The 13,923-nt window shown below is 54.1% G+C and overlaps 6 protein-coding genes across 6 annotated transcripts; 3 read left to right on the top strand and 3 right to left on the bottom strand.

The window, feature by feature from the left end:
• Window positions 1–39: 39 nt before the first annotated feature.
• Window positions 40–1,144, top strand: N656DRAFT_780613 (uncharacterized protein). The gene is made up of 2 exons (XM_064815414.1): window positions 40–137; window positions 243–1,144. The coding sequence occupies exons 1-2, from the start codon at window positions 119–121 to the stop codon at window positions 857–859; spliced, it is 636 nt and encodes a 211-aa protein (XP_064668930.1). The 5' UTR covers window positions 40–118; the 3' UTR covers window positions 860–1,144.
• On the bottom strand, window positions 925–1,737 carry N656DRAFT_780612 (uncharacterized protein). Its single transcript, XM_064815413.1, has one exon. It carries the CDS (start codon window positions 1,603–1,605, stop codon window positions 1,174–1,176), a length of 432 nt encoding a protein of 143 aa, XP_064668929.1. The 5' UTR covers window positions 1,606–1,737; the 3' UTR covers window positions 925–1,173.
• Window positions 1,738–2,175: 438 nt separating this feature from the next.
• N656DRAFT_799206 (ankyrin) lies at window positions 2,176–3,216 on the bottom strand (the record flags this gene model as incomplete). Its single annotated transcript, XM_064817844.1, has 1 exon — window positions 2,176–3,216. The coding sequence occupies one exon, from the start codon at window positions 3,214–3,216 to the stop codon at window positions 2,176–2,178; it is 1,041 nt and encodes a 346-aa protein (XP_064668928.1).
• A 1,245-nt stretch (window positions 3,217–4,461) lies between these two features.
• Window positions 4,462–5,860, bottom strand: N656DRAFT_733968 (HET-domain-containing protein; the record flags this gene model as incomplete). Its single annotated transcript, XM_064812690.1, has 2 exons — window positions 5,329–5,860; window positions 4,462–5,268 (listed from the first exon to the last, which is right to left on the bottom strand). Coding segments are annotated over exons 1-2 (969 nt in total), but the record flags the coding sequence as incomplete, so codon positions are not given.
• Window positions 5,861–9,283: 3,423 nt separating this feature from the next.
• On the top strand, window positions 9,284–10,192 carry N656DRAFT_156584 (uncharacterized protein). Its single transcript, XM_064808692.1, has 2 exons — window positions 9,284–9,913; window positions 10,042–10,192. Exons 1-2 carry the CDS (start codon window positions 9,419–9,421, stop codon window positions 10,141–10,143), a joined length of 597 nt encoding a protein of 198 aa, XP_064668926.1. The 5' UTR covers window positions 9,284–9,418; the 3' UTR covers window positions 10,144–10,192.
• Window positions 10,193–10,707: 515 nt separating this feature from the next.
• On the top strand, window positions 10,708–12,799 carry N656DRAFT_711940 (kinase-like protein; the record flags this gene model as incomplete). The annotated part of the gene is made up of 7 exons (XM_064811775.1): window positions 10,708–10,750; window positions 10,826–10,948; window positions 11,016–11,127; window positions 11,175–11,379; window positions 11,433–11,588; window positions 11,671–12,122; window positions 12,184–12,799. The coding sequence occupies 7 exons, from the start codon at window positions 10,708–10,710 to the stop codon at window positions 12,797–12,799; spliced, it is 1,707 nt and encodes a 568-aa protein (XP_064668925.1).
• Window positions 12,800–13,923: the final 1,124 nt, after the last annotated feature.

The raw sequence follows: 13,923 nt of genomic DNA, 5'->3' as shown, positions 1-13,923 counted from the left end.
ATTTCGAAGCTCCTCCTGCTGCGCTCGTTGAACGTTTGTCAACCCGCCGCACCCTCAGCATGAGAGTCGAGATACACGGCATCATCGAGTCGAAATAGGAGCACTTAGCCAAGTCACCATGGCGACTCAATACGAAAGTACGCTCACCACGAACCAACGCGGGGTAGCATCGCCATGCAATTGTTTGATGCAATGCGCCGCGGGGGCAATCTCTCTACCTCAACTAACCTCGCCACGCACAGTCGAGCACAACATCAAGCCCACGGGCACCACCTCCCGCCGGCGGCGGCAGGTCGACATGTCGACCTTCACGGCGCACCTGCACACCCTCTCCCCCGACACCCCCTCCTCCTCGTCCAACCAGCACCACAACCCGCACGCGGTGCCTTCACCAAGCGACACATCCGCGCTTTTCCGACTACTACAAGACCAGATGGGCACACTAGCCTCCACATCACCGACCGAGGCCAACCGGGCGTTCCTGCAGTCGCTGGTGGAGATGCTCGAGGAGGACGTGGCGCGCCCGCCGCGGGACATGGAAGGGGTGACGCAGGAATACCTGGACGGGCTCGACCGCGTCCCGAAGCGCCGCCTCAAGCCCGAAGACGCTTGCCCCATCTGCGCCGAGCGCTACCTCGACGACGAGTACCCCCTCGTCGTGGAGCTGCCCTGCCACGAGAGTCACAGGTTCGACCTCGAGTGCGTCGGGCCGTGGTTAAGGGCCAAGGGCACATGTCCGTTGTGCAGGAAGGAGTTGGGTAAGAGGAAAGCGGTCGAGGTACCTAGAGCGGGCGGGGCGGAAGGGAATGGGGTGGAAGAGGAGGAGGAAGAGGATGATGCGGATGGTCTGTATGCTTGAAAACGGCGCGAGAGGGGGGGCGTCCTGTTCGGGCCCACGGGCGCTGAGGACGATGGAGGAAGGTGACTGGGTAATTTGATTTGCGCCGCTCCTTTGCGGGAGCTATTAATCTGGTGAGGCGCTTGATGGCTTGCAAAATTCAATGAAACAAGATATGAATTATGAACAAGACTTTTGGACTTCACGCTCTAGTCCTTCTTTATCATGCCCGCACTATCGTCGTCGTCATATGTTCACAGACAGAATTTGTACAGCCCCCGATAACGCGGCTTAAACACCCCCAATCTGCAACCAGCCTTTTCCTCTCCTCTCAATCACGCTCCCTCTGTCGTGGTCTTGCCATGCTTCTTCTGCTTGCCTCCGGCGCTGTGCGTCGTCTTGTTCCTCCTCTCGGTGGCCTCCTCCGGGTTGTGCGGCTGCGAGAACTCCTGGTTGGCGCCGCTTGCCTCGAGCGGGTTCCCGCCGCTCTCCCGGTCGACCGACTTCCCAGCCTCGACGGGATCTGTCGTCTTGGGGTCGTAGGCCGCGCCCGTGTCGGCCACGTCCGAGTCTGACCCGCTCTTGGTGCCGTCGTTGGGCCGGGGCCTGAGCGTCTCGCGGTCTTGGTCGTCTTTGTACGCGAGGTGACTGCCGGTCTGGTGGTACTGCCGGGTAACCGTCATGGATATGGTGCGGGGTGCTGCTCCAGAGCGTCGAGCACACGCCCTAATAAAGGCGGAATGGGTAGGTAGCCGAAGGGAAGGCATTGCTTGTATTGGCAACTGATGTCTTGTATAGTTGAATGGTCAATTGGCCGTTTTGGAGATTCTATTCGTTCGGAAAGAAATATCTGTTCTCAGTGGATGGTATGCATTTCTAAGACACGTTGAACACTGATGTCCAAAACAGTCGGGGACGGAGGTAAAGCACGTGAAGGGGTGACGTCACTGTAATAGTACGCATCACCAATGGTACGGAGGTACAACTTACACTGCATGGCGTGTACTATACTGTACTTTACCGTACGGATACAATACTTACAATACAGGCTGGAAGCCCACCTCGGCCCACCCTCAGCCTCTGCAACTGCTGTGATGCGGTCGTTGACTCCAAGGGGTCTCAGGCACGGGACCACATCGCCAGTCAGGACAACTATAGGCAGGTATTTGCAGCGATATCCATCGCAGTGTATTGCCAGAGCATTGCCATACTAAATGTACTACTGGTCTTTTCACAGCTGAATCGGCTAAACAGACGCATCAAAGGTATCATGTTCCGTACCGTACACTCACTCCCATCAAGCAGAAGCGCATAGGTACTTGGATACAGATATTGCTTTACGCATTCCTGGACCACGATTTCAGCCCTCGCTCCAGGAAGCGCGGATCGATCCAGTAAGCAGGAACACGACCGCTTGCCGCGCTTAACTGGGACCGGTCCTGATCCGGGTGTTCCGTAACGACCCAGTTGCGTTGGTCAATCTCCAGGCCCATCCACTTCAGCACGGGTCCTTCCGCATCGACAACGACACACAGACTCCAGCCACGGAACTCCAAGTCCTTTCTACTCTCATGGTACTCCCAGATGACCCTAGCGCAGGCTTCGTTTCCGTTGACGAGAGTAAAGTGGAATGCATTCAGAGGCGTCCCGTCGTCAAGCTCCGAGACGAGGGGAGCATTCTTGCTCATCAAAAGCGCCATGCACCGCGCCGATCCGTTCAAGGCGGCCATATGCGCGGGCTTCAAATGCAACGCGCCGGCCTCGCAGGTCACCTTGGCGCCTCGTATGAGCAACTCTTCCAACGCTTCGGCGTTGTGATCTCGGCTCGCAACATGGGCAGGCGTAAGGCCCAGATCGTCCGGCAGGTGTATATTGGCGCCAGCTCTCACGAGGGCTGGAATGCTGTGAGATGAGTTCGCAGCAGCTGCGTGCCACAATGCTGTTCTGCCCATGTTATCCGTGGCATTGACGTAGTTTGTGAGCTGCCAGTGGAGTCGCATAACGTCGGAACGTGTCATGAATCTAACAGCATTGCTGTTCGACATTGCCGCTGCGCGATGAAGCGGTGTCTCTCCAAGGAAATTTGTCCAGTTCATGGCCCTGAGATTCTGGAAACGTTCCAAAGTCCAGAAACTGGCAGTCATTGTGTATGCTGCAGCAAAGTGTAGGGGGTAGTCCCCGATCCCTGTCGTAGGCTGGGCATGTCCACGGTCTTCGCCGAGGTGGACAGTTAAGAGTCGGTCGCAGAGCAAGTCGGTAATGGCTGCGTTTCCTGTCATGGCAGCCAGGTGGAGGCTTGTTAATCGGCGGGCTGAGGGTCCTAAGGGATCAGCGTCACTTTCGAGCACCAGCCTCACAATCTCGATATTTTGGCCCATGACCGCCCAATGGATTGGGCGTAGCTGGAGGAATGGGTCTGGCTGCCCTTCAATGCGCCTCCTGGATTGCAATGATCGCAACAATGCACGTGCCTGCTCAACGTCGTTTCCGCATAGCACCTTTGCTATGTTTCGAGACTCGGTATCAAGAGAGGGGAGTGTCTCTTCGCAGTACTTTCGCAACTCTCAAAGCGGTGAAGAGGTCTTCTGACGTCCATCATGGTAGAGGACGGCCGCACTACTTGGCGTAACCATGCGCACCTTGTTTCCCAGGTTTACTTTCTGGACGACGGTAATCTCGACTGAATCTTCCACGCGGGAGCATTCCAGCAAAGCTTGGAGTTCATGATCCCAGAAGCCATTCCCCCACTGTGCCATCCTGATTGTGCTTGGCTGGTAATCAGGCAGACCAAGTCTTCTCAGCTCCTCCGCGGTCACCACCTCCAGGCCGCTGAATGGTTCGTCAACCATAGTCACGTCGTCAATCCTAGAATCTTTGGGCGCTAGTTTCGACGTGAATGACCCGTCTGAGACGATATGCAGAGAAACTTCGATTCCCTTCTTGCGGTTTCTCTCCGTAACGACAGCCCATGTCGGCATGTCGACTTCGTAGATGTTCCTGGTGGACAGCTCGGCAGGCCTCAACTCCCGTCGATGCACCTCTTGCACAAAGATATTCCACGAGTCTTCCGTCTTGCGGCGCATCGTCCAACTGCCAATGATTTGGCACCAGCTCTTGCATGTCCTCTCGTTGTGGAACCCCATGCCGACAGCCACGTCCACGGACAGAGGGTCGTGTCCGACAACGTCGACCTCGATCCGGAATACGGCAGTTGGCATATCAAAGACTAAGTCGCGAGTCTCAAAGTACTGCGCCTCTTCGTTCCAAGCATGCCTGGGGTGAGCCTCCTTAACTCGCCACACCAGCTCGGTACCCCGTGGCTTGAAGTCACGATAGCCGGGGAGGTGAAGTTGCGAATTATCCAGTGCCGGCACGATCCGAATGACACGCAAATCCAAAGACGGGTCCTGCTTGACGAATACAGACTTGTAGAAACCGTCTCCCCAGAGGTGGACGTTGAGAGAGACGAACTGTCTCAAACCGGTGCGCACCCGGGCAGAATTGTCTCCCGTCCCCCAGATCCGCTTTAGATAGATCACAGGCACCTCCCGTTTGCCCTGGGTGAGCCTCTCGCAGCTCAGAACGGCCTGGAAATCGGCGTCGTGCACACCGTCACACGGCAAAAGAAACAAATCCACCCTCAATCCTCTGCTGGTGAGGGCGGCTGGTTCTCCGCCCAGTGCCAGTGGCGTAGCAGTCGCGATATCACCGGTTGCCCAGAATCGTCGAGGCGAATCCGCGAGCAGTCCAGACAGCGACTTGAGTCTCGACACGGTCCCAACGGTATCCGCATCATCCAATTCCTCCGGTGCGTCGTCTGTATACCAGGCAAACAAGCTCTGGTCATCATCCCGCAACAATATCTCTTCCTGCAACCTGATGAAAGCCTTGGTCCCCTCGCCATATAGAAGGGGCATGTTGACATCAAACAGACCCAGCAAACAATAGGCAATGTCCTCGACGCGCGTCGTCTCCCGGAAGGCGGCCCAGCGCATGCGCACCGACGCGATGCTGATGTCGGCCAGGCTGTCGTGGCCGGTCAGGACGCCGTGCTGGACGCCCGTGATCTGGTGCAGCAGGCTGGTAAACTCGGCACTTTCGGTCTTGTTTCCCAGGTAGCTCCAGTCGCCGGCGAAGAACTCGACCTTGCTCGGCGCGATGAGCTCCTGGAGGGTCCAGCCGCGGGTGAACCACCTGCTGCGCCGGAAACTCGACCTCTCGTCCATCGGGTCTTCGGTCCCCGCCGGGCGCACGTCCTCCAGGTAGGCATAGCACACGTCGGCATCCTGGTACCACCGGTACATGGAGTTGATGGCCTCGGACAGCTCGGCGCTGCTGGTTTTGTCGATGCAGCACGTGTCGATCCAGATGTAGTCAAAGCCGTTGCGCCTGGCCAAGGCAGTGCTTTGCTGGAGCTTGGAGAAGCCCTTCTTGCCAAAGACTGAACCATGCCGGGGAAAGCTGTCACGGTGATTGTCGGGCTCTACTACCGCGGATCCGTCCGGCAGGTCCCAATCAGCCGGTCCCAGAGCCTGGAGGTCTTGGAGCAGTACCTCGTCGTCGGTCCATGTGTGAGAAAGAATGGCGTAGCGGGGGATGTTGCTGCCATAGACCTCAGTCACCCCGATTTGACGAGTACTGAGGAGCCTCATGGTTGTGGCATGACGGTTATTGATGGTGGATGAGTATCATGAGTGTCATGACTGTCCAAATGAGGGCGGTTGCTTCAATTCAGCTCTTAGTCATGAGCTGAGAGAACAGCCGCCAGTGTCGTAGGTATGAACCGTGCCACAGCCTCCTCAGCCTCCCCATGACCATCCTTTTCGAGCTTTGCCGGTTCTTGGCAGCGAAACAATCAATCATTGACAAGAATTACAACTGAAGTTACCGGTACGCTGCGGGGGAGCGCGGGGTCTTGGGCAACGACCTCTTATAACCGAGTCCCGTCCGATTCATACCGTAGTCCGTACTGTTAGTGTTTGCTCCGTGTTGGCGGAGAAAGAGGTCTTGCGCATGTTACAGAGGTTACTTGAGGGAAGTTTGAGCAGATTTTTGGGAAAAAAATTTGATTTGTAGGTAAGGCATGAAATAGTTGGGCCTAAGAGATACCCGAGTGGTATTGCTCCTTCCACGCAGTCCCGCTTAGACCCAAAAGCAGGCTTGACTTTCCCACATGTTGAAATCTCATGCAACCTCTTTCGCAGGCCTGGAAGGCGCACGAATTTCCTTTCGTATGCTTGGGAAACTACCTTGGAGCGCTTTTCCTTCTTTGATTCGCTGCCTTGGGAATGAGCAGTCAGGTTGGTTGGATTCATGACTCCCAAGTTACTTGCTCCTGCCGTCTTGCAAAGCCAGTGGAAAGCAGAGCCGACTACTAAGGTACTGTCTATTATCTAGGTGATGTATCGTATCACCCCTGCCTAGGTATCTTGAACTCATGTGAAGACAGCAGCTTTCAATGATAGCGCAGGGCGTGGCATTCTTGGGGCGCATTTTCTACGTCGAGTACGATGAAGTTCGGGCGTCCTTGAGCCAACATGTCCAAAACTCGGGGCTAGAGAAGATACATCATACATCGGCTCCCGGTCAGAAACGTAAAAGAAATGCCATTGACATTTATATTTCCGCCTTTGGCCGCCAACCACGACCTTAACTTACCTTCAAGAAGGGCTGCAATCCGCAACCGCATCACCTACCCCGACGCATGACGCCGGAGGATGATGCCCCTTAACTCGGAAAGACCTCTCTTTGGCGATCTAGACTGCCGCCTGGTGAATGTTTAGAGATGTATACACTACCGCAGCGGAGATATGTTACACTACGTATGTGTAACCGGTCTTGGTTTAGTGCGGTCGGCATCTTCCAGTACATGCAACACGGGAGCACATGGGACCGTCTGAAGGAAAAGCAGATGGCTGGTTGGCGGCGGGCTGGCTTATGCGGGGATTCGTGGGAACGAAGGGAACAGATCCGCACACATGTCCGGCGGCACCGATTGGCGGAGGAGTTGGATTAATGAGAGTAAAGCTGAGCCGGCGAGGGATAGCACCTATCCACGGGCAGGCAACGTCCGCACCTGCATACCAAACTGCACTTGGACTCGTCTCGAAGGGCCCTCGAGATCCCGAAGCGACGCCAACATTAATCTAGTACTCCAGCGAGTAACCGAGCGAACGGCATCAGCGTGCTGACTTGTCGGCAGGCGGGCTGACGGGTCCTGGACCGGCACACACGATGATAGAGCGGTGTGAAGCGTTGAAGGTCTAGGAAAAACAAATTCGCATTTTCTATCCTGACGTTAGCTTCGTGGAGGCTAAGGGAGAAGTAGTAGGGAGTAAAGGGAGGCGCGTCGTAAGCCACCAGGAGTGTTCAGTGGTTGAAAACATGTCGCTGGTAGACTATAGCCCATACTCCCCTACGATACATCCCGTGGAACAGCTAATCTTGACGTCTTGGTAAGATCAAGTATCTACGCAGGTGTCAATTGTCAACACGTCAGCAGCCTTTTTGTGTCGCGTCAATGCCGGGAGCTGCATCTTCAAGGCGGGAATTGGATGTTCAGCGATCTAGGCACGTTCCTCTCGATTCTCGAATAATTCGTCTGACGTCTAGAGCCGGCATTTCCATGTTACAGAACCTAGAAATGGATTTGGGCGATTGGGAAGAGATGCCTGGCTTCCAGGGGTATTGAAGTGTAGCCCGTCAAAACACGAACGTTGGAATGGTGCTATACATGAAAGTACCGGGTTCGCGTGAGATATCCGACCTTCGTACGTATCAGGGATGTCGCGTGTCCAGGGTCCGATTCCGTTTGTTCCGGCTCCTGTTATTCTGGAAGCCACCCACAAGTGTCAAGTCGCTGTCTTAGATGCTCATGTCATCCATGTCGCTTGATTGGCAAGGTGCAGCATCCGTCGTCCACAGCTCGGAAGTCGGAACAGAGGTGAAAGAGGCTGGTAATATTCGTACTAGTACACTGCCCACTGTAATTACACTGTATCTCATGCGAGAACTACATGTAATCACGTTAAGACCGCTTCTTCACGTAGAAAGCTAGCCCTGGCTTACGATATATGGATGCACCGAAACATAACCCGCGGCTTTGTTCATTTAATACTGAAGCCGCCTCTTTTCGCCCGCTGGTAGACCTTTTCACGGTCGGGATGGACGGCCCACGGATCTTGTCCCGACGGTTCGGGACAATGCAAGTGATCAGTCATCAATCAACCCGCATTGGAATGATTGGATCGCGAAGACGTCTCAAAAAATCTCTTTGCTGGCCGTCCCTGAGGCACAGCACCCCTGTAAACCTTTGGAAATTTTCTCGAAGCCTGCCTTTCTAGGATTTGTCTCATTGGTTTCAGGTTGAAGTGTTGTTGGACACCTCAGTGGGAGCGGACATCGCCGAACCCTATCAAGTGGCACAGCGGCCATATGAAGAGGCGAACACACAGGTGCTTCCCAGATTCCCACAAAGTGTACTTTGTATCCGCACAAACATATATACGTCTGATGGTTGAAGTGCTCACAAGTAATCTCAGGACCTTTCAATGATTCCCAACGACGGATGTAGTGTAACATGAATAAGGTTATTCCAGAGTGAAGGATTCTTCGCGGCGTACATACACGCAGCTGTTGGTGTAATTATTGTATCCGTATGTATTGTAATGTACACACCCTACCGTAGTGTAAGTCATCAACGTCTCACAGTGCCGTCCCTAATGCGGCTTGCACGTGGGAAAGCAAGGATTTTATGTTTCTTTGGAGTTCAGGATTCAAGTTGCCGAGGTACTGTAGTGTATGCATAGCGTAGTGTATGTAGTAGCGTCGTATGTACTCCGTACGCATCCTGAGACGCATCTGATTCTGTGATAGCAATTAACCTACACTACCTCGACTACCTACTAGTGTATGCAGGTATACCAGGCAATAATACCGTAAGGCGGTAAGTAACGATGGTCTTGACCGCATTGCAGGTGCGTTAGCACACATCGAGCAGAAGGGAGACTTGATGGCAGCGCACCTGGTGATTTCCCAATCTGTCTCTTTGCTGCTACCCCCGCACATCCTTTCAGCTTTCATCCCGCATCTTTCCTGTGGTATTTGTACACTACTGTACGAAGTATGGACGTCGGGTCGCGCAGAATTCCTCGGTTTGCATTACACTACTGCACGGACCCCACTCAGATCCTTGCAGGTGATAGATTCATCGTTCCTCACATTTCCAGCCACCAACAGACGCTAGTTAGTTACCTGGAGGTAGCCAGATGTTCGCCTGTGAGCAAGAATCGCTCCTATTTCTACTGTTAGTATTGTTAAGGCTATTGTGTTAGGGAGCTGGATTTGAATTGAGGTAAAGCAATCTAGACAGGTTCAACTGATATGGGTGGGGATCATAATCATTCATTATTACCAGTGAAATGTTGGGTACGTTACGTGAATTTCCAGTAACTAGTCTGTTACGGGCTCTGCCGGGTTGTCAGGAATGCCACGAGCCAGCCCCACTCAACCACGCAAGCCACGACCTCGTGGTCGCCACGCGATAGGAGGGCCACGGAGATAGATCTCATATTCTCATCAATGTCGGGCTGCCATCCTCGTGGCTTTTTACCCAGGGAGCACTTCAGGAGCCATTGCAAAACCAGCTTTACACTACAGAGACTACCTTCTAATCCGCTGTCCAATTTACGGTTTTCGGTCGTTGGTTCATCTGTGAATGAAAGCAGTCAGCCGCGCTGCCATGTGGCATTAGATTACCCGCTGAGACCCAGGTGGTTGGGACAAAGCATTTTGGATACAACTGCTTTGAACCCTTTGTTGATCAGATGTGAGTGTGGCTTAAAAGGTAAAAAGCCATGGCGGCGCATGCAGAACTTCCATGCAGAATTCAGGGCGCGATCTGCACTCTCGAATTGGCCAAGGTCATTTTCCAGGTTGATTCCAGACGTCGTTCGGAGAGACACTCGGAACGACATCCACGCCAAACAAGAAATTCTTTTGGGTTCTTCTGGAAAAGAAAAGGCGAGGCAGGGAAGAGAAGATGGGGTAATATATCACGATTGCATGTGTTATAGGGTACGTACAATTACACTTGAAAGCTGAATTTCTTCTTTCGTTATGGAGAGAGCGATATTGCTGGGGTTGGCATCCTTGTAGGTAATCCCGAGCTGCCCACCTCAGTATCTTACGCTACGGAGTACCAGACTCCTTGCCGTCACCACGCCTCCCACAGCACTCCACCCCCATTTCTTGTCCATTCTAATAAACCCTACGTTCTTTCGACAGCGCTCCCTGAGGCCCCTTAAATGCCAACCATCGCCAGCTTCAATCAAAGTTGCAGCCGGCTGCCTGGGTTCCTCCTCATGAATATAGATCTGTTCCTACGCTAAATCGTGGAATTTGTCATTTTATCCATTTCTTTTCCCTCTTCTTTCCCCGATACCCCTCAATCACCGACCGCCTACCGTCGTACTCCGCGTTTCGTGCCGCCGTTCGTACTCCCGACCGAAAACACCGCCGGGTAACACGGCGAAGCAACCGGCCCGGTTCTACATCTCGGTATTGAGGCATTGACGCTTCACGGAGAACACTTGCACGGCTTCTTCGCATAGTAACATTCCAGTTCCCACGGACCTACAGACCCGCGACGTGGATCCAGCGATCCTGCTCTGTTTCACCCGCAAAGACAGGTCCCGGATGTCGATCAGCTCTGATCTCAATCTGCTCAAGAGCCGCCCAGACCGTTTCCACCACTGCCCGGGGACTATAATGTTGTTTCATGGTATTGGCCTTGACTGGTAATCCAAAATCACGGAAACGAACCGCCCGCTATTTAGAAGAGGCCCATCAAAGTCGGGTAGAAGACTGCCATGGGCAATAGTCAGGGCAAACCCGTCGAGTTTGACGGTGAAGGTGGGATATCTACCTGATTTGGCACCGGTTTCCGTTATACGGCCTGCTAATCTTGTGCCATTATTTTCTCTGTAGTGAACCTGAACCACTTCCGTCTGCTTAGAGTTGTCGGCCGAGGCGCTTTTGGCAAAGTACGCATCGTTGAGAGGAAAGATACGGGCCTGTCGTTTGCGCTCAAGTATATTCGAAAAGATGAAGGTGGGATTGCCGTCAAATTGTCGCAGGAAGTCGAACCCTGGCATTGGCTGACTTGGCTCGACTGTAGTCGTACGGTCAGAGAGCGTCCGCAACATCATCCGGGAGAGACGAATGCTCGAGCATGTCAACCATCCGTTTATCTGCAACTTGCGGTACAGCTTTCAAGACATTGAATACATGTATGCGAGGGCCCAGCAAGTTTTTCGATCCTAGCTGACATGAATAGGTACCTGGTTGTCGATCTCATGAGTGGTGGTGACCTCCGATTCCACATATCGAGAAAAACCTTCACCGAGGAGGCAGTTAGGTTTTGGATAGCGGAGCTGGGCTGCGCCCTGAGGTATATCCATGGGCAAGGTATCATCCACCGGGACGTGAAGCCGGACAATGTGCTACTTGATGCCGACGGCCACGTACATTTAACAGACTTCGTGTGTACCACCACCCTTGAATATGGCAGCGGACCGGGCTAACCTCCTGCCAGAATGTCGCTTCGGATATTGTGCCAGGCAAGATCCTGACTAGCAAATCGGGAACGCTGGCCTATCTAGCACCAGAAGTCTACGCGGGGCAAGGCTACGATGTCAGAGCTGATTGGTGGTCACTTGGCGTTCTGTTTTACGAATGCATCTACAACAAGGTACGCCACGATCCACACGACTACGGGAGGCTGCAAGGTTCTGCGTACGACATGCGCAGAAACGATGCTAACAACCGAGCAGAGGCCGTTTGAAGGCAATTCTGAGACGTCCTTGAGTGGCCAGATCAAGGCTGCCAAACCGAAGTTTCCGGTTACCAACCCCCCGGTATCACTACCTTGCATGTATGCCATCAAAGATGCTCTGGAGCAGGATCCGAATAAGCGTCTTGGATCTACATGGGAGAGCTTCACTGGCCACGAGTTCTTCTCTTGCATCGACTTCGTGGCCCTGGAACGCAAGGAGATCGAGCCCGTTTTCGTGCCATCCTCCGAGAAGACAAATTTTGACGCGACCTACGATCTAGAGGAGCTGCTGCTGGAGGAGGCACCGCTCGAGGCCCGCGCGCGAAGGCAAAAGCCAAGGGAGAGATTAAAAGATGATGCGACGGACAAGGAAATACGGGAGGACGAGCTCTACCGCATGATTGAGACCGACTTCCGCCCGTTTGATTACACAGTCGCGGCTTACAAGAAGTACGCTCTCTTCCCTTCTTGATCCCAATTGTCCAATCCCGACACTGACATATCGCACTAGGATTAAGCAGCAACAACAGGAATGCACAGAGGCTCAGGGCAATGTTGCGGCAGAGGATCTTCAGCCTCGAGCCCTGACAACCGATGAAGCCACGCCCAGCCCAGTTCCCAACGACACCTCAACAAAGTCGGGGCCTGAACAACAACAGCAGGCTCCTACGGGCAGCAACAACAACAGCAACAACCGCAATACCAGTTCCACCAGCGGCAGCGGGAGCAACAAACTCCAGCGGCCGCAGAACAGCAGCAGCCAACAACGGCGCGGCACGACCGGCCGGCCGGCCCCGCTCGCTCCCTACCCACAGACGTACAGCGCAGGCAGCGGGCGACCCGGACGACCCGGGGCGCCGGGGATGATTGTGGAGAGCCCGACGGGCGGGGTACAGGTGACGCTGGACGGCGGCAGCAGCTGGAGCGACCTGGCGCGGCAAGACGCGACGCTGCCCGCCGACGCGAGCGGCGCCAACAACGACCTGCTCGGCGTCGGCCCCGGCGGCAAGGAAAGCTCCGGCGGCGTGTTTGGCTTCCTCCGGGGCAAGAAGGGCCGCGGGAACAGCCCCAAGCCCAAGGAGCGCGGCGTCCTTGGCAAGGAAGGCGCCCGTGTGGTTATCGGTTAACTTTTCTTGATGACTGGCTGAGGATTCTTTTCACTCTTCGCTCTGGCTTGGGAGTTCGAGGAGGGGGTTGCTAAGGGAGGTTAACTGGGGGTGGTTCGGCTATACGGGGCTGTATAATAATCGCTTGCATCATATACGTGTACATGGAATCTGGGGCGGTCGATCCTCTGGCGAGTTGAACAAGCGAAGGTTGTCTGTTGTTTTTATTTTCTGGTTGTCACATAGTTAGGTAGGGCTACGATTTTCTATTTGTCTTTGGTTTGGCCGGTTGGCAAGGAGATGGGGAAGGGGGCAAGATGAAAGCATTAAACCAGCTCTGCTTCCAGTACCAGGTCTCTTGCTAGGCTCTACTGGCCTCTGACGTAGTCATCTGTTGTTTTGTGCTGTCCTAGTAGAGGGTTCAGGGGCTAGGTATGACCGGAGGGCGGGAAGGCAAGCTCAGTCAGGCCTGGCCTCTTCTCTGTCCCCCGTTTTCCTTCCTCCCTTCCATTCGAGAACAGCCAGGGCAGCCCTTTACGTTTATGGTATATGTCGTCGGGTTGTAGGAGGGTTCCATGATCTGATACTTCTTTCTCTATGGGCTGGGACACTACTATACTTGGCTGAACCACGCACTTCTCTCATGCCTACCGTACCTTTCTTGACTTCCTTTCCTGGACTACCAGGTTTCTACGCTCCTTGAAGTGACTGATGGTCTTAGTTACTTACTAGTACCTTATACCGTCGCAGACCAGGTGATCTCTCCTCCGCTGAAACTCGGTCAGTGAACTAGCTGCCTTGATGACTGAGCGATGGCTGGTGGATAGAGTGTTGATGGGTTCGTTGAGTGAAGATGAGCAACTGCGCTCATTTGTATATGTATCACTGCCGTTGGCCGAGGTTGCGAGACGGAACTTGGGAAGTGTGCCGTGGACATGTTGAGTCTCCTCAAAGAATTCATAACGTCCACGGGCGGCCCATGGGATGACTGGAAGAGCGCCCCTGCTCTTCCGCACGGTGGGTTGCTTGTTGGTCTAGGCTGTTGACTTGTCAGTGATCACTGATATGTGTAGCAAGCAGGGGCCCGAGACAGAAATTAATATCTGGGTATTGGTCTTTCCTCAGGGCCAGACTGGGCAGCCCTA

The sequence above is a fragment of the Canariomyces notabilis genome, assembly GCF_033297395.1.
Source record: "Canariomyces notabilis strain CBS 508.74 unplaced genomic scaffold N656scaffold_15, whole genome shotgun sequence".
In the NCBI taxonomy this organism is placed as follows: domain Eukaryota; kingdom Fungi; phylum Ascomycota; class Sordariomycetes; order Sordariales; family Chaetomiaceae; genus Canariomyces; species Canariomyces notabilis.
This window is presented reverse-complemented; position numbering and strand designations above follow the sequence as displayed.

Bases quoted from the DNA above. Each gene is read 5' to 3' on its own strand.
- N656DRAFT_780612 (XM_064815413.1), bottom strand. From the start codon at position 1,605: ATGCCTTCCCTTCGGCTACCTACCCATTCCGCCTTTATTAGGGCGTGT.
- N656DRAFT_156584 (XM_064808692.1), top strand. From the start codon at position 9,419: ATGTCGGGCTGCCATCCTCGTGGCTTTTTACCCAGGGAGCACTTCAGG. The intron at 9,914-10,041 runs GTACGTACAATT...ACGGAGTACCAG, and splicing joins ACGATTGCATGTGTTATAGG to ACTCCTTGCCGTCACCACGC.